At 35.7% G+C, this 23,087-nt stretch overlaps 1 protein-coding gene across 3 annotated transcripts; it reads right to left on the minus strand.

The window, feature by feature from the left end:
* Positions 1 to 2,607: 2,607 nt before the first annotated feature.
* On the minus strand, positions 2,608 to 23,072 carry LOC145726241 (tetratricopeptide repeat protein 28). Of its 3 annotated transcripts, none has more exons than XM_081975249.1 (39): positions 22,381 to 23,072; positions 14,119 to 14,178; positions 13,298 to 13,506; positions 12,964 to 13,183; positions 12,762 to 12,913; positions 12,552 to 12,711; positions 12,113 to 12,358; positions 11,938 to 12,056; positions 11,119 to 11,291; positions 10,890 to 11,062; positions 10,725 to 10,833; positions 10,418 to 10,594; positions 10,156 to 10,368; positions 9,703 to 10,108; positions 9,411 to 9,649; positions 9,158 to 9,358; positions 8,936 to 9,094; positions 8,500 to 8,717; positions 8,252 to 8,444; positions 7,947 to 8,195; positions 7,692 to 7,892; positions 7,394 to 7,636; positions 7,143 to 7,342; positions 6,844 to 7,089; positions 6,625 to 6,786; positions 6,422 to 6,570; positions 6,186 to 6,336; positions 5,915 to 6,076; positions 5,709 to 5,862; positions 5,502 to 5,652; positions 5,296 to 5,447; positions 5,016 to 5,237; positions 4,740 to 4,932; positions 4,220 to 4,346; positions 3,954 to 4,160; positions 3,568 to 3,891; positions 3,394 to 3,514; positions 3,144 to 3,342; positions 2,608 to 3,089 (listed from the first exon to the last, which is right to left on the minus strand). In XM_081975249.1, the coding sequence occupies exons 1-39, from the start codon at positions 22,402 to 22,404 to the stop codon at positions 2,864 to 2,866; spliced, it is 7,290 nt and encodes a 2,429-aa protein (XP_081831375.1). In that variant the 5' UTR covers positions 22,405 to 23,072; the 3' UTR covers positions 2,608 to 2,863. The 3 variants fall into 3 exon arrangements, with proteins under 3 accessions (XP_081831375.1, XP_081831374.1, XP_081831373.1); XM_081975248.1 differs by having other exon boundaries at positions 3,942 to 4,160; positions 9,703 to 10,099; positions 22,381 to 23,070; XM_081975247.1 differs by having other exon boundaries at positions 3,942 to 4,160; positions 22,381 to 23,070.
* Positions 23,073 to 23,087: the final 15 nt, after the last annotated feature.

Below are 23,087 nucleotides of genomic sequence, written 5' to 3' on the forward strand. Positions count from 1 at the left end.
ACGTAAAGTGTCATTTGTCAAAATGTCATTTTGCAAGGGTGCCACCCTTAAAGTGTCAAAATTGACATAATTTCAAGGTCATCTCCGAAAGGGTGCCAGTTAGAGCAAAATGAACATCAGATTTGTGTTACCCAGGTTCAAATTAGTTAAAAAAATCACTTTGATTAAGGAAAATCCAAAATGGTCGCCGTTAGTATAGTCTAGGTCCAAAAAATTCCTAATTTAGATTGGAATTCCGTGCACTTTTCCAGAAAATCGCCCATAACTCGCATATTTGAAACACCCTGGATAAAACCACCGTATAACAAAAGAAAGCTAATAAACGGGGTTATCACGTGACGTTGAGCGGGTACGGCTAAGTTGCTCCGTTTAGCCGCTAGAAGGCGTCAAAGTTGACTCTCGTTTTTTGCAGTTTTTGCTCAATATCTCAGGAACGTTTTAGGTTAGAGGTCTGTTACCACAAATGCACTTCGATGGGATGCAACTTTTACCTTCTATACACTTTTTTGGTACCATGCACCGTTTTACCTTGAAAAATTAAAAACTAGAATTGTCAAGAATTTTTACCTTCAATTCAACTGCTTAGATACCTTCAGGTCAATAGTACAAAAATGACATAATTTCAAGGTCATCTCCGAAACGGTGCCCGTTAGAGCAAAATAGACGTCATATTTGTGTTCCCCAGGTTCAAATTAGTTAAAAAAATCACTTTGATTAAGGAAAATCCAAAATGGTCTGGTTTGACTTTGAAAAATTTAAAACTAAAATTGTCAAGAAATTTCAAGTGAAACATTTTTATTTTCAAAATTAACCTCAACTGACTAAATACCTTCAAGTTAGGCCCAGTTGTACAATAGTGGTTCAATCTTTGAACCTGGTGCAAGTCAGGAACTTCCAGTTACTTACCAGTCACAGTTCAACTAAAACGGTCTTTGAACTGTGATTGTACAACTGGGCCTTAATAGTACGAAAATGTAAAAAACAAATTATTTTAGAATTTTGTCGAAAAATTACTGAAAATTTTCTGGAAAAATTTTCATAAATTTAATTTTGATGATTTACCCTAGCAATAAGACAATCGACAGTGTTAATACTAAATTTGTGTTAACTGCAAGAAAGGAAAACAGAAGGTATTCAAAAAAAGCCTAAAAGTTGGCTCTGTTGTAAGTATAAATTTCAGTCTGCAGTGTAAACTTAGTTATTTGTTATTAAGGGCATCGGTAAAGCAAAACGTCTTATGGGAGATTCAATGCATTTTATGACAATCTTTTAACCCAAATTAAAAAAAAACTAGGCTAGATATTGCTGTTTTTTAAACGGCATATGAAAGAAGACACTTGCTAGAATGTGCGAAAGTCAATATAATTTTAATAGTACGTCAATTAAAATATTTAGAAGCATTTTAACAAAATGCTAAAATTACCATAATTTTCAAGTCACTATTTTTCCTACCTGCAAAACTTTTTTGGTGACAAAAATAACTTTCGCACATTCCCCAAACCTTTAGCTATTTAATAAAAAAAAATCAGGCAAATAAGTTAAAAATTAAAGTCGTAATTTGGGTTAAAAGTTGCTCGAATTTCGGAGCGGAAATCTTGCATCTTTGTTCCATATCACTCTAGGAGCATCGTCGCTTAAACAGTAATGTCTGCGTTAACACTGCCGTAGTTTTATCGACAGAAACAAAGAACGAACAGTGTTTTTTATATATTTTTCTACACGTAGGCCAAGCATCGCGATCGGAAAACGTAAAGTCTTTACCGATCCCCTTAAGGGCGATTTAAACTACTACATTCACAGCACAGAATAATTTTTTTGTAACAGTATCTTACTGGCTTATGTACCTGTCAAAAAAATATAAAGCACAGTGTAAGGTAGATTTTCCGTTGAAAATTACTTTTGGCAAAAAGGTTCTGTGAATTGTCTAAAATTTGTACTTGAAAGTTGTGTTCACCTGAAGACTATTCTAAAACGTGCAAAAATTTGGCCAGTGTTCACCAGAGTGAACTTAGTCAAAGTCTAGTCGGTGACTACAGTGATGTTTTTTTAGTTGCCTAAACTTGGTTATTAATACATTTTAAGGACAACTCCAACGACTACATTTACACCAGCCAGCTGTTGTAAGACGTAACAAAAATGTCAATGTCAAATAGATGATGTAAATATTGTTACGATTTTCCCGTGAGTTCACACAAAGTCAGTTTAACTCAACAATTAATAAATTTATTTACACTTTAAAACACTCCGTACAATAATTAACTCAGCTATTAAAAACACTACTACAATTCCACAATTATTATTCCACTATTTAAACTTAACCGCGTTCCCAAATTTACTACTACTCACTACTACGCCGCCGTCGACACTGCTTCTTTTATATTCGCAAACCACGTTCTATAACGACCGCAAAACGCTTCGCGATTTGCTTCGAATATTCAAGATGCTTCCAGGTGTCGCTTCCTAAGTGTGGCCTACTTTAACACGCGCCCGGCCAGATATTGCGGCGCATCGGTTTCATCGAGTATCGAGCATAGTAGGCCCAAACCGTAACAATATTATAACAAAATTGTGAACTTAGTGAAAAGGTTTATATTGAAATAACAAGAAATTAATAAATAATTTTATTACAAATGACTGCGTTGAACTTTACAAAAGTTAAAATACTTAAAACTAAGTGTACATTATTTATTAACACCTTTACATTTCAAAGCTTATGGGAGTTGTTTAAACATCATAATTGCTTATAATTAATAAATGTTTAATTATCATTCTTATCAATACATTCACATCATTCCTTTTTTTACTAATACTGTATTGGTCCGAATTTAGTTCACATTTACACTACAATTAATACAAGAAGAAGCTAATTTTGGGCGTTGCGCCTTTGTTTAGGAATAGTTCGAATTTTTGCACTAGGCTTACTTTTATTTTTATCACCCACGTTGTGGTAAGTCAAAAACTGGGTGTTTTTGTAACTTGACGATGTTGAGTCTGCTATACTTCTACCATCTCCTTCGTCACGTCTTGACATTTCTGAAAATGGTGACAAACGCTTGGGTTCCAGCTCTTCCTTTTGCCTTTGTTCACATCTGAGATTTCACACATTATAACCACATTAAGATTGAATGTGTAGTGAATGTTACCTTAGAACCAGCTTATTCTTGACTTCTCTTTCTAAAATATCAGCAGTGGTCAAATCTGAACTTTGGATCTGTTGCAAAGCGCTTGCGTTTTCAGTCATCCAAGGTTTGGTAGATTTTTGGCAGCTGCAATTGTCCAAGTTGCACCTTTGACACTTGGAACTGGACAGTTCATTGCTAATATCCTCATCATCCAGGATTCCTAAAGTTTTAACTTGTACACCATATGAGTTACATGTGATGTAAAACTCACCTAAAGTGATTTTTTCCAATACTGTGCTGTCAGTTTTAGGGGCAGAGCCCCCTGATTGGTTCAACAACAACTTAGACAAAGGTGGGGCCAATCCCAGTCCAATATTACGCTCGTGGTACACCTAAACGACCACACCCTTTTAACCAAACCCCAAAAAATATAGAACACACCTACCTCTGAAATAGTGGGAGTCAATTCCCGATTTATATGCCTTAACTGCGTGGCTAATATAGTGTCGTGTAGCGCAGCTGCTGTACCCGCCTTCACTCCTGGAGACGCCTCCATTTTATTACCAGCCAATTCCGGCTCATCCGCGTCACAAGCTCCACCTCCCGTTGTCATGGAAACTAACGATGACAACGTGCGGGACGCATCTGATTCGTTGGGAGAGAAGTAGAGGAGGCGTTCGTTGGTTGGAAGAGTCTCTTCGCTGGGCAAAGTGATTGGTTTGCGAGTGAGAGGGGGCGGGTGTAACGGATTCTGGGCGGAGTGCGACACCTACATCAAAACCGTTAAACCTATATAAACAGTTACAGCACAAATTTTACCTCAGTTCTCACACTAAGTCGATCTATGGTTAATAAGGGATTCCTAGCCTTCTTCAAAACTAATTTGCCTCTAGCTATAGTGGGAGTGTTGAACAGTTTAGCTTCCATTTTTTCCAATTCGCTGTCTGAGCTGTTCTCGAATATACCTGGGGCCAAGTTGTTGTATAAAGGCAGGTCAACCAGGGGTTTAGCGGTGCGTGGGGGTGGTAGAGGCGGCATCTGTTGACGTATTACTCAAATTAACATTTTCTACGCTAAATGTCTTAGAGGAAGCTAACCTGATTTTGCGTCTGCCTTCTCAGTACTGTCGCATGTCCGCTTTCCCAATCTGTAGCTGAGCTAGCCGAACTAGAGCTGTCTGGTCGTAGGGGATCAGTTTTAGCTTCGTTTTGAGAATACAGATTCCTGAAAGTATCGGTTATTTGATAATGTAATGATAGTGTATCTAATAGTTTTTTGAAAACAGACTATTCTCTCGTTTTCTGGCAGTAGAACTTATACTAGGAAGTTGGAGTTATGGTGAATAGTTAAAAGTTTCAATGCCTGTTTCGCTATAATACGTGTTTTAAGCGTTGAAATTATAAGATGTCCCAGTTTAAATCTGTAAATTAAAGGAAAAGAGTTGAATTTAGATATTGATTATCCCACTGGTAACTATTAGTGAGGTAGAATCTTTTATCCAATCAGTGACCAAAATGGAATTTCCAAGTTACAGAATAGTGAATGTTTCTCAAAAAACAGATCACTTAATGTAGTTTGTAGTCTAATTGATTTGAGAGTTCTGAACTCTAAACTGACCTTATTCTAGTCTGATGCGCTAGTGACAAAGCCAAACTGGAATTTTCTGGTTGTAAAACCACTGGCGGACTTGGTGTAAATGCAGCATCCGATTCTCCGCCTCCAGGTCGAGCCAATGTGTTTGCTTTCCTCACTTTCAAGTCGTTCACTGTCTTAGCATCAGTTGGATTGGCAGTACGACCATCTGGTTCACCTGAAACAAAAAGTTTAAAGTACAATTTCAAGTAAAATCAATCACTCATCACTAAACGTCTTGCGCTAAAATAGTAAACTTACCTCTTCGTCTGACGTAAGAAGTAAAAGCTCCACCCAATTTCTTTTGAGGTAAAATTGTTCGATGGAAAGGCGGTGGAATTCTTTTGGGTATAGCCTTAGGGGTGGGTTGAGGAGTAGAACAAATCTCGTTATCTGAGTGAGGGTAATCATTTTCTACTGAGGCCAAAGACTCTAAACTGCTGGATGAGTCTATGGTGAGGCTCTTAGGTGCCTCTTGAGTATCTGTAATAATTTGTATTTGTTTACATTGTTTTACTTTTTGTCCTGTTGGAATACAAACCAAACAAAGCCAGGAGGGCTTGAAGGGTAAATTGAATGTTTCGTTTGGTAGCCTGTTTACCAGTACGTAGGGTTACCTTATCTTGACCTACGTCGCAAAGATCAAATCCTAGTGAAGCTAAGAGTTCATGACAACCAGGCATTCTCCATAGCCTACAACCATAGTTATTACACTACTAGTGAGATAAAGTAAGCTAAAGTTACTACCTGACATTCAAAGCTACATCAATGCTTTCACTTTCTACAGTTTTAGAAGTGAATTGCGATAAACTCGATTGGATGACTGCGATTATATCATCAGCTACATCAGGATTGGACGTAAGTTTTGATAAAGCTTGGATTGAAGTGGTGGATAAACCTGAAAGTTTTGAAACCAATATTAAAGTAACTCAACCGTAAATTACCACCACTCACCTAATAAAGCCTGCAAACTAGCAGAGCATTGAGTAAGACGCTCATCAGGATCAGACTGAGGAAAGAACACACTGCTAGGAATTCCATTAGAAGCTGGCTCAAAACGAAATCCTACAGACATCAGAAGTTCCTTCCACCCAGTCACAGTACCAACCTAAACAATAATTGCCAGCCAATCCAGTACCATATTACTGATATAAGCTTACCTTATTTTCTATGGACTTCTGGGTGGTGTACATGGCGTTCTTCTGACCACGATGGATCCTCTGCAGACTTTTCTCTACGAGGTGAAGAGTAACCCTTAAAGCGTCTCTGCATTTCTCGGGTACTTGCAGTAGTTCGCAAAGTGCTTGACCCATTAAAGCCACCTAAAGTAAGGTCGTTGTGAGTTTAGCAAAAATGTGCATGAAGAAGAATGTATGTAGTTGTTAGATTCTCTCTGTTTACATCAAATAATTTTATATACACACAGATTACCTTGTTTGACAAACGAATATTCAAGCCAATCAAAACGAATCCAGCCCAATTGGCAGGATGTGCAAAATGTTTGGTGTGCTGTACAGTTTGCATGGCCTCACTTAAAGCCTTGGCAGCTCTTGTTCCTTGCAGCAATGCAGAGTAGAAAGCCCTAAAATTGATGACAAAATGGTTATAAAACTATACTCTCTTAGTATACAGGGAGATCAGAAAGCACACAACGCTCAGAAAGTTACCTTAGTAGAATTTTTGATGCTGTATCAGGAACAGGCCATAAGGAAATCAGAACCGATTGTGCTCCTGCAGCTAGCAAAGCCCTCACCAATGCAATCAACCCATCTGAAGTAGCCCAACCTTGCTGATCTCTGGTATAGGATGAGCTTATCTATACCCAAATAAAATAATTTCCACTGACCACAACATTGAGAGAGTAACTAACCACAACTAATCTGGCTGATAATTTTAAAGACAGAATATCAGCAGCGCTGAGTAGGAACTCAGAAAATGGTGGTAACTCAGTAGTTAGCGACACGTCAGTGTGTTCATCTTCTTCTATGGCATCCGTCATGTACAGTCTTTTAGGAGTTGATTGTTCTAATACCTGAAAGAATACTCCACAATGCAAGAAAACATGCAATGCAACAATTACAAAACTAACCTCAATAGGACTGAGCACCAAACTGGAAAGCTTCCAAGAGACGTGAGTGGCAAAGTGAATACATTCAGCTTCTTGCATTTGATTGAGAACCTGTTCCTTAGAAGCGCTATTGCCTAACAAAGCCTGAGTTTGTAGCAGTTCAGCCACCATGGTAGCTTCTTGCTCAGCTTGAGGAATGTCCTTCCAACCCCATTGTTCTGTGACCACTGAAGGTAGTTTAGGGTTGCCTACTACCAAACTGCGTACCTAAACAATTTTTGAGTCAGTCATTTTATAGTTATAAAGTTTTGGTGCAGTACGTTTTGATCAGACTCCTGCTTTCTAGTCCTTCCTGATTTCAAAGAAGTTAGGTTGGAAACAACCAAAAGAGAGAATCTTTCACAAAGATAGTCGGAAGTTTCGTTTGCAGATCTCAGAACAGGGAACGGTACTAAATACAAGTCATTTTCAAGTACTAGGATTAATTCCCGTTTATTGGTTCCGTTTTTCGAGCTGGAACCTACAACACAAGTTAACAGCAATCCAGCAAAATAATCAGGCAAGCAAGTACCTTTGGTAGGCAAATATTCCTCGAAGGGTTGCAGCAGCAAAGTGTACAAGGCGTGCAAACATGAAGGACCTTTCCAAGCTTGCCGTTTTGCAATCCTGGTGGAACCTTGAGCGCTAGAACTAGACCTGGTGCTACCTTGAAGAGATGCCACTGATCCACCCACACTTCCCAAAGAAAACAAAGAGCTCAAAGAATAGTTGCTGGAGTTCATCATGTGATGTCTATTCACCATTCTTAGAAAACCTTTGTAGAAAAAGTGTGTAAGTTAACGTTCGATTAACAAAACAATTAATGGTACCTGTCCTTTCTGACATGGTGTCGTCTAAGTATTGATCTTCAGCGATGGTAGAACATGGGTTCAGCTCCAGTCCTAAGCTGTCTCTTACAGAGTTGACTAGTTTTTCCAATAATCCTGTCCCATTTGGAACTGGATCTGTGTGATCAGAGTCGTCGGTGTTTTCCTGATCCATCAAAGAAGCCGAATGAAACTTTACCACTCCTAAAATATAATTTTTTGTACTTTCTTTTAAAAGTGCAATTATGTATTCATTACCTTTAGAGGGTAAAATCAGCCATGAATATAGGAAACCAGCTGCCACACTGTAATACAATACAGCAGCCCGTTGCCTGTTCACAATATCCTTAATATGATCTAGAGTGTTAATTACAAAAGAATCACTTTTTGACCCTTTACTTTTCGATTTCAGATCATTAGAACTCTGCCTTTCCAGGAGTAGATCGACGAAAGCTCTATTTCGACCTTTTTCCGCGACCACCAAAGCTTCTTCAGGTCTATTCAGTCCTGCAAATTTGGCATTATATTGCTTAGATAAACTTATGATGAATGGTTTAACCTACCGACTAAGACCTTTTGAAGCACTTGATAACTAGACGACTGTAGTTCAAACAACGACAGTCTGTATTCAGAGTTGCTCTTTATCTCTCTTCGAATACTTTCCAGACGGTTTGTGGCTGCTTCCAATTGTTTTTGAGCTCCTTCTAAATCTCCGTTTGCGTATAATGCTAATCCAAGTCTGTTACGAATTTTTGCCTGCAATTTAATGTTTACCATCAGTGGGTAAATAAAGGTCGTTAAGTTATCATACTTCTTCGTCCTTTCGTCCAAGAGCTTCAGCTATGCAGAGTCCTTGGGTGAGGTATGCTATAGCTTGTGATCTATTACCAAATAACTGATGCACCCTTCCTAAAGAACTGTAGGCTAGAGTTTTGGCGATTTGGTCATTGGTACTCATGGCAATCGATAAATGTTGTTCTTGGTACCTCACTGCTTGTTCTAGATTGCCTAATGCCTCGTACACATTTCCTACAATCAACATTTTGTCTTGATTTATTATGTTTTTCTTTTTGGTTGTTCTTATCATGATGGTTTGTTTTTAATAGGAAGGAAGAAAATAGCAATAAAACGATAGTTTTGTATTGGTAGTTGAATGATTATCATTAACGGTGCAACAAGTCAAATGAAAAGTACTCATTCAAAGATGCCACAAATTTTGTCTTAGAATACTTTGGAAATATACTAACCGATATTTCCACATGCTCTGCTTTGCAAATTTGGCATATCCAGTTGTTCCGCAATCTCTAAATCACTTTGATGGTACTTTAAAGCTGTGGTGTACTCTCCCATTTGGTGGTAAACGTTTCCTAAAGCGCAAAGGGCTTCAGACTCCATAATACGATCATCTGGACAAACAAAAAGTAATTTATAAACTGGTGATTGTCATTTTCGAATGACACCACACTTACTTAAATCTCTAGCAATATTTTTTTGATGTTCCAGACAAGACACTGCTTGCTCCAAATTGCCTAGGGTGGCATGTAGTTGTCCAAGCTCTCCGTAAGCTGCAGCTTTGGCTTCAGGACTGCCCAATTCATGGGAAACTACGAGTCGTTTCTCGAGGCAAACCAATGCTTGTTGAAGGTTTCCTAACGATCTTTGAGCTTGACCTGAACAACTGCATTAATAATACAGAAGTTTATAGTAACTACAAACTATTACCTAATCCCCTATAAGCTCTTTCTTGATCTCTAGGACTTTTGAGTTTCAAAGCAACAGCCAAATATTGTTCGTGGCATTTGGCTGCTTCTTCTGGGTCACCTAGAGCATCGTAACAGTCCCCTAAACTACCAAAGGCTCTTCCTTTATCCAAGTGGGCTGTAGAATTGGATAATCGTTCCAATGTAGCCAATTGCTGTTCAAAGTAGCCGATAGCATCCTCGTAATGTGCCATGTTTAGTCTACATTCACCCAGATTATACATAGAAAACTTCAGCTCAAATCAAAGTCATACCTGGCAATTCCAAGATTTCCATAGGCCTGGGCCTCAACAGCGCAATCCTGCAAATCTTGGGCGCGCTCTAACTGTTCCTGGTAGCATTTAACTGCATGAGTGTAGTTTCCTAGGGCCATGTGGACGGCTCCCAGGTGACCGTGAGCTTTACACTCCCCAGACAAATCCGACATTTCCTGCCTCAAAGTCAATTCCTGAGTATGATAACCTAAAGCTTTGTCGAAACGTTTCAATAGTCTGTGAGCTGTTCCTAAAGCTCCGCAAGCAGCAGCCTCCATTGTCCTATCCCTGCTACTTCTAGCTAGCGCTAACTGTCTGTGGTACATCTTTACAGCTTCTTCAGTCTCATTCAGTTTGATCAACACATCCCCTATGTTTCCTAAGGCCCTAAATTTACCTGCCAAGTCTGAGGGTTAATTTTAATTGACGCTTAGTAAGTTTGGTCTTTCCTACCGGCCGCATTGTTGGTCATGTGTGCTATGGCAAGAAAGTATTTTTGGCACTCGAGAGATGTATCTAATTGGCCTAAAGCCAGATGGGCTAATCCTAAGTTACAGTAAGCCCTTCCCATGTTCATTTTATCTTGTAGGTCTTTGGCAAGGGCTAAGTCTTGGTCGTAGTATCTTACTGCTTCCCTGAAGTTTCCGATGCAGTAGTGGGCATAACCTTCAAATTTATTCATGAGGTTTGATAGAATAGAGTGTACAAAACTCACCTAGAAAGTGACAGGCTTTGGCTTCACCTTCTACATCAGAAAGTTCTTGAGATAACATTAAGTACTGCTCGTAGAAAGGAATGGCTTCAGCGAATTCTGCCCTTGAGCTGAGGCAGTTGGCTAAGTTCAGAAGGGCGCAAGCTTCACCTGCTGTGTCTTTTAGTTCTCTAGCAATCCCTGTACAGTTTAAGCCAAAATCAATAAAGCAAAACCTCCAAATAGTCCATTTCACAAATTTCCTTGATTTGGTGAGTTTAGGATTGAAATGATCAAAATGATAGAGAAACTAATACATTTGCTTGCTTACCTAAATGAGCTTTATAATGAAGTAGAGCCATATCGTGAGCACCTAAAGCTTGGTAAGCAACTGCCAGATTGCCGTGAGTGCTTGCTTCTGAACTCCTATCATGCACTTCCTAAAACGCATATATCTCTATGACCAATCCACAACTGACAATCTTAAAACCCTTACTTTGCTGATGGTTAATTCCTGCTTATGATACTTGATGGCTGAATCATAAAATCCTGCAGCCGAGTAAGCATTACCGATATTTCCATAAGCCCGTCCCATACCAGCTCTATCTTGCAGACTTCTGGCAATAGAGAGATGGGCTTGGTGTAGCTTTAAAGCAGCATCAAACTCTCCTACATAAAACGTTCAGTAATCAATCTCTGGTTTGAAAAGGTGGATTGTGACTTACCCAGCAATTGATAGACAATTCCTAGATTGCTGCATGCTCTACCTTCACCAATTTTGTCTCTAGTGGCCAAAGCAACATCCAACTGTCTTTCGTGCCATTGTTTAGCTTGAACATAGTCACCAGCACATCTGGATGCGTGTCCTAGACCTGCGTATGCTCTAGCTTCTACAGACCTACACTCATCAGATATTAGATATGATATTGTTTATTGTTGTATATTTATAGTAAAAATTTTGTTCTTATACTAAATGTCAAATGTAAGTAGTAAAGTAGGTACAGTGTGTAAGTCATTTTAAGTTTTTTTCAAAAGTTTTTCAACTTCAAAGTCAGTTTCCAATGTCCAATGTCCCCAAGTATCAAGTTTTAAAAAAATATAAATCTGTAAAGCATAAAAATGACCAAAATTATTTTGTTTTCGAAGCCACCACAAAAAAGTGTTTTCCTAGAGCTATTTTTTAAGAAAGACATTCAAGAGTCTCTTAGAAACATCCAGTTTGCATATTTTGTATGTATGTACGTGTATTGTAATTTCTGATTATCGACTTAATTAATTATGCCTTTTCAAAAGTGAAACCAATTAGTACAAGATAATAAGATAATATTTAATTTGGTTAACAAGGTATGGTCAATTAAAAACAAAATGTTTGCTAACATTTACATTGTTAAGTGTCCACGATGTGTGTGATTTTCTAATAAGAAATTCAAAGTAAAATGTTGGAGGATTGAGAGAATAATTTCACTTATCATGCACTGTTCAAATAGCAAAATCAATTGCTGCGGCTCATCATTCAAGCTAATCAACTTAATAAGACAACTCACTTATCCCCAATAGACTGTGCTAGCCTCAAAACCTTCTCATGAAAAACTATGGCTTGAGTAAAGTTCCGTTTGTAGTGATGACAAGATCCCAAGTTGCTATAAGCCCTGGCTTCCTCCACCTACAACCAACCCTCATTACGCTCTACAACTTCTAAATGGTAGACAGTTTTTCCACCTGGTTGCCAAGTCTTCTGGCAATCCTCAAATGCTGAGTATGACAGTCAACGGCACTGTCAAAGTCCCCAGTGGCCATGTAAACTGCTCCAACATTGCCAATTTCCCTGGCTTCTTGCAACCGATCACCCATTTGTTTTACCAATTGGACGCACTGTTTGTGGGACGCCAAAGCGTTGGGGTAATCTCCTATTGCTGTGTAAACGTGGCCTAGGGAAGTTAAAGCAGCTGCAGCAGCTTGTGTATCCTGAAGAGAAGCAAAAAGAGAGTAAACTTCATTCAGAAAATGTGGTAAGTATACAAAAAGTTTGATTGATGATTTCGTTGTGGTCAACTAGAAAAAATTCATACCAAAATGACTTTGTCAGTTTGTTACTGATTGGCTTGTAATAAGATACAATGTTATCAAGTTATACCTTAATAAGAATGGGACAATCTACCTTGCATTTCATTGCCAAAACCAATTGGTAACGATGTGCTGTTAAAGCTTCTTTGTAGGAACCTTTGCTAAAATAGGCAGATCCTAAATTGCCATGAGCACGACATTCACCAGCAGTATCTCCAAGGCTTTTGGCAATAGCCAAGTCTTGTTGCATGTACCTAAAATTAATATAACTTTAGTGTTTTGAAACAAGCTGCCAATAACTCACCCTATAGCCTTGTCCAACTGGTTTAAAGCCCAATGAGCAGAACTTAACGCACTGAAAACACTTCCTCGCAGTTTTAAGCTACACGAACCGATTCGTAGTGCAGACTCTAAAACGGTCACTGCAGAAAGGTATAAACCAGCTGCTAGAAGTTCCTGAAAATTCAAATTCATCATTTTGAACAACCTGCTATGTAGTAACCAACCTGTCCAACTACAGAAATTAAGACGAACGGACTTTGGTTGAGTTTCATGACCTCCAACTGTTGAAATGTAGGCTCCAAGTTGTGGCGTAAGGGAGACTTTACGGAAGCCTCTATTAATCCTCCTAGTAACTGTTGAGAGGAGGGGTCTTGAGCTAAACCTTGGCTGAATGCAGCCAATGCTTCTCCATGACGTCCTAAGCATTGTAGGGCTACTCCTTGCCTAGAAGAATTATAATTTTACCATTCTATTGAAGTGTGTGTTTAATTGTGATAGTTGTTCATAAACTCCGTTAGAAAATTGAATTAAAAATGAATAAAAAAATCAAACATTTACCTGTAATATGCTTTAGGCCATGAGGGACATAAGTCCCTGGCAGTGATGGCATCTTGCAAAGCTTGCGAAAATAAACCTTGCTTCAACCTGGCTGCAGACCTGTTTGAGTAAAGAATGTGATTGGTCGGATCCAACTGTAGGGCGTCTGTATACAGGGCAACAGCCGTGGCAAAGTCTCCACTTTGACAGGCTGCATTGGACTGTCTGACCTAGAAATTATTCCTAATTCAGAATGTGTCCAAGTTGAACTTTTCGGTCATTTGTAATGTTTGTAAAATTACTGTTCCTCTGTAAACGTTTTGGGTACGTTAATGAGTAATTTTTGATCTAATTCTTGTATGAGTATCCAATAAACTTACTGGAAAATTTGCATATTGAGTGAAGCTACAATCTTCAAAAATAATAATATTTACTATTATTTTAATTTTAATATTACACTTCAGAAATGTTACAGACCTCTGAACTCTACGTAAAATCAACTTGATTTCCACCCAAAATTTTTGTTTTCTAATTGTGTTCTCATGAACTTTTGACATTCGTGATCTAAATTTTGTTTTATTTTTTCTATATTTTAGAAATATTCAGATATGATTTATAGTTCTGTAAGGCACAGAATAGACACTGTTGATCCATTGAAATAGCCCAGTTATTGTGGAAATTACATCTCGAAACAACGAAATTGATTTTAATAATTTCGCATTTGAGAATCTTCTCCCTCAATATAATAAATAAAGTAAAAACGGATATACATAGAAATACTACAATGACAGATATTTAATTAGATTCTATTGGTATGTGACGAATAGTAAATAATCACTTACTTTTTCCAAAAATAACGATTTACTGGCCGCTGGTAGTTCTGCAGTACCTTCAGGCTCCACCTAAAACAAAAATTAAATAAAAATAATAAATAGATTCAATTAAAACCTTTTGTTTATATATAGTTTGTTCTTTTACAAACAATCCAAATATCAATAACTTTCAGAATCAACATTTCCTGTAATTTTGCTTTATTCAACCTGTACTAACAGTACTTTTCTGAGATTAAAGAAATAAAATGCAGACAATAATTTACTGATAAAGATTAAAATTAGTATAAACTATACTCTCTAAACTTTTTTGTGTATTGCTTTAGCTAGCGTAATGTTAAACTTATGTATGTCCAAAATCAAAGTAAAATAGAATGACGTAACAATCTAACAGAAATGTAAATTTTTTAATGTGACGTTTAAATGACGTATTTAAAGCTTTTGAAATCTTCATTATTATTATAGTCATATTTATTATATTATTTATAACCATATTATTGCTCTAAAATAATCTAGAGAAATGAAATTTAAACTGCCGCATTCAATTACATGTAACAGGTATGTGTGTTACTGGTTCATAACATAATAACCCACTTTGCTTGAAACTATTTAGTAATTATGTCCTTAGGTGTTAATTATGTTTCATAAGTTGGTTGAGAAGGGTTGCTCTGTTTGTTTTTCTATTTTTCTATAAAAAATAATAGCTAGCACTTTTTTATTAACTTTGTTTTTAGTCTTAGTTGTTTTATTTAAAATCCAACAAACACACTTGTAATTTGAAATAAACATACAAAGAAACGACACAAACTAAAATTAAATCATTTATCAAAACATACAGAAGTGATAGAAAAAGGTCTTTTGAATAAAACCAAAATTATTTGGAAAAAAATATCAAAATTTTAAAATCCACTTTGACCAGGCCCATACCTTTTCAGTAGTCAAAAAGTGGAGTATGATGCCAAAAGGCAATTACGAACCTTATAAAGGAGACAATGACAAAAATCAAAAATCATCTCAAAAATGGTACCAGCTAGCGCCATTTTGACACCGGATTTGAGTTTCTGAGGTCCAAATTAGTCTGTAATAGGAATTTCATTAAGATAGTACCCATACGGTGCTTTACATGGTACCCTAATACAAAGCTGCAAAAAAACAGTTATTTTGACACAATCTTGTTGCACTTTATCAAAAAATCGCTAATATTTGGCTTATTTGGAACATTCAGGCTAGACATATCATAGAATCGTAGACAGTCAATAAATAGGCCTATCACGTGACATCATCATGTTATTGTGGCATCAAAGTTAGTCATTTAATTTCGTAATATTTTTGTAAATATCTTTAAAAGTGTCCAACTTACAAACTTCAAATTTGTACCATAAACGTGTCTCGACAGACGTCTGTAACTTGTTCTAGGGACATCCCTGGCAAATTTAAAAAATAATCAAAATTTTGTAGGTAAAAAAACAGAGTAAAACGCATTTAAACTCTAAAATATCATACATCATTCAATTCGGAATAAAAAAGGCTTTGAAAATTTTATGTACAAACATAAGAAACGCTTTTAAAAAAATGAGGTTGATGATGATTCCGCAAAGACGAAACGTCGGATTAAAAAACTGTTAATGCCACTTGAAAATGCTTTAAATGTTGCTATGGAAAAGTGTAATTAGTTTTGGTCTAGGTATCATATTAAAAACATAAATAAATAAAACGTAAAATCAAAAATTGTAAATTGTAAAATTGTAAAACTTTTTTCAAAATATGTAAATTTTATGGGGTAACGGACACACAAATTAAAATATTTTTTTCCACTACTAACATGATAAACATATCATTATTGACCGATTAGTAACTTGATAAATTAGTTTCCTCTACCTTAAAGTTCATTGTTCACCTAGGTCAAAAATAGAGTCTAATCTCTAGTCTGGCACAAACACAACAAAAAAGGAAATATTATTGACCTAGGTAAATGATAATGTCAATGTCTACTAAGACATATGAAATATACTTGACTTGACAGAGACAGATAAATTAGGTTGACTCTTCATGTTATTTTGTTGTTATCTTAAATTTTTAATAAAAGGACCATCAAAAATATGGTTAATAGTGGAAAAAACGCTACATTGTCCACGGTTTAGACAGCTTTTATTGACTATATGTCTTTAAGACCTAAACCTTGGTTAATAATATACTATTTCCGCCTTTAGTCGGATACAAAATTTACATATTCCTGATTAATTTACGGACAAAAATTTTCAGTTTTTCAAAATATTTTAAAAACCAAAAAAATTTACTTTTTCTAAATATTATTTTATTAAGGCCATGATTACGAAACTTTTTTCCCATTAAACCAAATTTGTATCTCTAACCGATTTTAAGTACTCTATGTGCTCTTTCTTATTCTGGACACACTGTATGCACCAGAAATAAATATAAAAAGTAATATTAAATGAAGAATTTAGAGTTTTTAAGAATAAAACATCATTGGCGCAATAGAAAAGAGTTTGTAAGGGTCTAAAACTGGCATGATTCCAAAAAAAATACACCCTGTAGAATCTTTCGAATTGTTGGACTTTTTGCAAAGGCAAATTGCATTTTTTTAAGTTGTAGTGTAGTGTAGAGCACGATAAAAAATACAAATTTGAGCAAAATATCTTAAAAACAGTAAAAACTAAAAAAATAAAACTTTAACACCCTATATTTCTTTAACAAAGCATTTTTGGAATAAAGTTTGTATGGCAAAGTATAATTATTATTTTTAGACGTAGAATACGTCGTTTAAGTTTGCATATTAAAATCTGAAACATAACAGAATAAAATCGAAAATAAGGGAAAACATAAGTTTCTCAAAAACACTTACAAACACAAAAGTTTGACAACAACAAAACTGGATGTTCAGCTTGTAGATTGTAGACAGAAACTGCAAAAATTGATAAACACTAAACTTCTCTAACAATGACCAAAATGAATGGTCAAATTAATTTATCAATGAACCTTTTCCCACGTTAAATATTTATTAATTGTATCTGGCATGGAATTATCACTCAAAAGTTACACATCTTATGGAGGATTGTTAATATTACTAACCCAAATATCAAGTGATTTTTTTTTTGGGTAAGGATCATAAAATAACCAAGTCGTTATTTAAACTTACAATATAAGTTTCATCAGGACACTACAATATAAAAAAGACAATAATACAGTCATACTATTCATGGTCATGTTAGTAAGTTTATCGTCGTTTTAACTGTATTATTGTTCTTTTTTTGGTTTTATAGTGTCCTGTTGGTTAGGTTAGTATATGTTACTTAGTACTAAGTTTAAATAACCACTTTGTTAACCTACAGGATGAAAAAAAGTCAAAATCAATTAAAAATGCTGTCAATTGATATTTTTTTTCCAACAAATTGGTCTGGTAAAGTTGAAACGTATTATATCACACAATATAAAAAATGCCACTTAAATGTCGTATTATGTTATGTTAAATGCATTGGAATATCATAATCTTTCTATGCGAATAGACTTATTCACGTCGTTTTGCGCAGACTACACTGCAGCATGTTGCGGTTATACACGGTAAAGTAAAAGGAAATGCCAGAGATGAAGAAGTGCCTCAAAAATGCCGGTTGGGGTAGATAAACTCGGTAGGTCGCTATAATTATGTATCAAGCGAGTAATTAGAAGTAAATAGCAGATATGCGGAATGGCAAAAAGTTGACGGATAGCACGCCTCATTATTAAGTCCGTGAGTAATTGAATCGATTTAGCCGAGTGCTAGTTTTTCGATTGACAAAGTCTGCGTGGTGGAAAGTGTGAGAAAATGCTTAAAAAACTCACTACCACAAGTTTGTTTGTAGGAAAAAATAATTAAATTTCCGAACCAAACCGAGTATAACCAAACGGAGCGTAACCAAGAAGCCTAAAAATTCTATTAAAACGTCGCATGGTTCCAACAAAGGAAGGATGTTTGCCCACACAATTACGGACTAGATATCCAAGATAATGGTACCGACAAGGGTACCGGCTTCACACCGACCATGGTCCTTTTCTACCTGATGGTAAAATTGACATTATTTCCTTTGTGGGCGATCCGCCCGTAATTACCGTAGCTATTAAACGAACATTAAGCCGATTTTCGTGATTGTGCATGCGTGCCCCATGTGATTTGTATTTGATAATGTCTCATAAAAATTTGTTTCCGCTTTGCTGTGCAGAAAAATGGTTGCAAAACCGCTCTGTCCAAGTTTGAGCTTAAAGCCCCTATACCTATAGAAAATCGAAAGCAATTAAAACCAGAATACCCACTTAAGGCAAGTCAAACAGAAATAGCACTTTATTAAAAGTAAGTAATTAAAGCAGATAAAACCACTGTCTAGTTAATGCTTCGATAAATATTTAAAAAGGATCATGGGAATAAGGGTTTTCTATCTGAACTACCTGGATAACAAACACTAAACCTCCATTCTATTAATTATGTATGCTCTAACACTGTTAATTAATCTTTAAACCTGGTTTAAAATAGGTCTGATTTTTTTTTTGATAATTTTCATCTAGTCGAGAAGCAGAACTGTGTTAGGATTATCAATTAAGGAAAATGAAATAAGTTGTGTTACTTAATCAATAAAAATATATGAAAACATTGCAACACTTTTTGGTTTGCTGGTCAGAAAATTAGGTTCCAAACTGAAGTGAGCATAGTTTCCTCTAATTTAAATAATATACTGAAATTTTAAAGTTTTATAAAACCTATACCTATTAATTTATGGAAACGTCAGGTTTCATGTCACAAAGATGATTTTGACCAGATTTGTTTTTAGTGTATTTTTATTGCTGGATATTGCAGTGGTTTGTTCAATATTCGAGATACTAATAATGAATATTGGAAATTGCTAAATAGATCAAGTATTGACAACCCTTTTCTTCCCGACTGTACCAAATTCTGCAGTTTTTTTTAGGTTATTGCATAGAAAACTTAATGAGGATTCTAAAAATGTGCTTAAAACAGTCATGTTCGCACTCCAAGGAGGTTTTACAGGCGATTTTGCTCACTCTTTGCCACTCAGTTCTTTTAAACTGTGTTTCTGGCATTTTAAATTTTGACACCCCTTTTCTTCCTGACTGTACTAGATCTTGTAGTGTTTTTTCAGCTTATTGCATAGAAAACTAAATGAAGATTTCAAAAAAGTACTTAAAACAGTAATTTTTGCAGTTCAAGTAGGTTTTACAGGCGATGTTGTCACTGACTGTTCTTTCAAACTGTGTGTCTGACATTCAAACTTTGATACCCTTTTTTTTCCTGACTGTACTAAATTTTGTAGTGCTTTTTTAGCTTATTGCATAGGGAACTTAATGAGGATTCCAAAAATGTGCTTAAAACAGTCATTTTCTCACTCCAAGTGGGTTTTACAGGCAATTTTGTCAGTGTTTTTTCAAGTTATTGGATAGGAAATTTAATCAGGATTCCAAAAATGTGCTTAAAACAGTCATTTTCGCACTCCAAGTGGGTTTTATAGGCGATTTTGACAGTAACTGTTTTTTCAAACTGTGTTTCTGGCATTTCAAATTTTGACACCCCTTTTCTTCCTGACTGTACTAAATCTTGTAGTTTTTGTTAGCTTATTGCATAGAAAACTTAATGAGGATTCCAAAAATGTGCTTAAAACAGTCATTTTCGCACTCCAAGTGGGTTTTACAGGCAATTTTGTCACTGACTGTTCTTTCAAACTGTGTTTCTGGCATTTCAAACTTTGACATCCCTTTTCTTCCTTACTGTACTAAATCTCGCAGTGTTTTTTCAAGTTATTGGATAGGAAATTTAATCAGGATTCCAAAAATGTGCTTAAAACAGTCATTTTCGCACTCCAAGTGGGTTTTATAGGCGATTTTGACAGTAACTGTTTTTTCAAACTGTGTTTCTGGCATTTCAAATTTTGACACCCCTTTTCTTCCTGACTATACTAAATATTGTACTGTTTTTTTCAGGTTATTGTATAGGAAATTTAATCAGGATTCCAAAAATTTGCTTAAAAGAGTCATTTTCTCACTGCAAGTGGGTTTTACAGGCGATTTTGTCTGTGACTGGCAGACTGTGCTCAAAAGTTGCAAAAAACAGAGTTTTGAATAGTTTTCTTGCAGTATTCAATGCAATACAAGTTTCTGAGATTTATAACAGTGGTCACGTGACTGCCCAGCTAAATTAGGCCTCGAAATCCACGTGATATCTCTCACTAATGTCAAAACTGTCAAAATGTTCCTAGAATTACAGTTTAACACAGTTTTCTGACCGTTTTTGAGATTTTTGACAGTTATTTTGACAATTGTCAGTTTGTAAATGTAATTTACAAATAGTTTAAATAATAATATTTTCAGATCTGCGTAATTTTTCTGATCTCAAAAACATATTGCGGTAATAAAGAAAAGTGACAAAAATCTCAAAAATTATATTTTTTTACCATCTTTCTTCTTCATGTCAGCATAGAGTACGTATAATGAAAGTTAGATTTAATCAAAAAATAAAATCAAGATTAAATTAGCTTATAAATTAAAAAATTATTCTAATTTGTTTTTGTTAGGTACCTAAGTAATAAAAGAACAATTTAAGTGAAGTAGGGTGTAACAGCAAGAGAATCTAGATTGAAGAAAGTCTTCTACCTACTACTAGCTAATTTAAATTAACTAAACTTTCTTACACTATCGCTTACTATGCTTGAAATAATTATTAGCGCTTATAAAAAGTGTACGAGTGAAACCACGTGACCGTTGCACAATTATATGCTAATATGTTTGTATGGGTAATTATGTTATTTCTATGCGCAGATACTTTGTTCAATACTTAATTTGCGTAAGTTGACTTTCAGTAACCAAAAAGCTCAAAAAACTTAAAAATATCGCTATATTTTGCCCAGTTGCTTTCTTCGAATCTATTATTGTTTTCTCTACATGATTTTTCTTATTCTTTCATTTGTGTTTCTTTCCGTTCACAGTTTTTGTACAAATGCTCCCCAAAATCCATTCCAAGTGTATAATTCTTATATTTTCATTTTGCCCGTTGCCTTTTTTCAATTTCTTCTATTATTGTTTTCTCTTATTCTTTGATTCGTGATTTTTGTGTAAAAGTCCATTTCTAGTCCAAAAATTTGATATGTTTTATAAACTTCTTTTCGCAATTTTTCGTAGTTCTTTGACCTATTTGTTTTGGCTTTAAGTTGGTTTATTAGATGCCTGCTTTCTTCTGGAACGATCTTTTTGTATTTTCTTTGCCAGCTTTTGTTCTTATTTTACCTATTAATTAGAATTAATTTTCTAAATTCACGCAGGTGTTTTTTGTAAACATCGTTCTGTACTGTTAAAACATTGCGAAGGAAAGAAAAGGTAGAAGACGTCATCCAGCCACAACTTCTTATGATGTTATTGAGTTATTTAGGTTTGAATATGCAGAGGAACACTTTACACAGAAAAATTGTGTATACGTGAAGATAACCAAGTATGTGAAAAGGAAGGAACTATGCTGCTGCATAAAAGAAATAGATTACAACGAATAAAAGTGGAAGATCAGACAAAACAAAATTATGAAATTCATCTTAATGGGAGTTTACCACGCTTTGTAGGATAAAGGAAGTTGGTCAGCTGACGGAAGATAATTACGAAGTGACAGTCACTAATGATCTTATTTTTCCTGTCGCCAATTTAATTTAATGTCAAGCATATTTTGCAAATGAATACAATAAACCAATTGAAGAAGAGCATTTGATGATTCCACGCAAACGAATTGATCAGTTATCACACTAAATTTTGCAATTTTTCGATTTTGGATTTTTTCTTTCTAAGTATATTTTAACGTCAGAACGTTTTTGAAACACCCAACGAGAATCTGTTCATACAAGCTGTTGATTTGTTTGCAGCTTTTGTGTTTTTAGAAGTATATCGTTCAGTACGTATATCCAAGTAATCGTAATTCCAATTCTTTCGCCTCTCTCAGAAAAGATCTAAGTAAAATTTGAAAAAGCAGTTTTTCAATAAGTTGTTCAGAATTTTACATCCTTTCAAAATATGCAATTTTAGTAATGCCTCCTACAAAATTATTCTTAATAGCCAACTTTTAAATCCAAAATTGTTTCGTAGAAATCTTGTAATTCTGTTTACGCGCTTTTTTTAAATACAAAAATATCAAGAAAACTAATACTACTTTAATTGCAGTGGCGTGACAACATGCAATTGCGATACAATTTTCTGGTTTTTAACCAAGTAAAATAGTCGTAGTTTGAAACTTACCTCAGTAAAATCTCGATGCGACATGGCAGCACTAGAAAACGGAGCTGCAGCCAAATTAAAAACCACATAATATCCACTTTAAATCCCCATCTAGTGCTTTGTTTCCCATGCAAAGGCCGACCTCACCAACTGCACCATACGAAGAACAATGCTCACTCAAACATACCGTATTCGCCAATTCAGCTACTGTTTGACTTAATTTCCTCCTCGGTCACATACATGTACTTTTAACCTTAACCTCGGGTGAACTCGTACTGCAGAAAAACTGCGGATTCCTTCACGAAACGTGACCCTTAACATACACTAGATCTTCATATCCCGGTCTAGAAATGACTTCTTATGCTTCCGACACCGATTTTTTCCGTCGAGCAGCAAACCCGAAAAACAGACCAACGTCCACCGTCTAACAGTTATTTACTTGTGCTCGCATTCTTTAACACCGGCCATCTTGGATGTTGGTATATGCAGGTAATAATCTTGGTTGGCCGTAGTCCGATGGTGGGGTACCGTGAAGCACGAGAACCCAACGTCGAAGACTGAAGAAAATTTGGACGGTTGCGTAGGACGCTAACTTTGCTCTACTTGTCACTATTTATATAAGTGTTTGCTTTGACTCACAATTAATAATTATGGCATTATAGAAGTCAGATTTCAAACCTTCGCTTTGTACAAAGGACGTTCGATTTGGTCTGTTTCGTTGAAGAAGG

The sequence above is a fragment of the Ips typographus genome, linkage group LG3 (assembly GCF_016097725.1).
Source record: "Ips typographus isolate SLU linkage group LG3, UJ_Ityp_2.0, whole genome shotgun sequence".
NCBI lineage: Eukaryota > Metazoa > Arthropoda > Insecta > Coleoptera > Curculionidae > Ips > Ips typographus.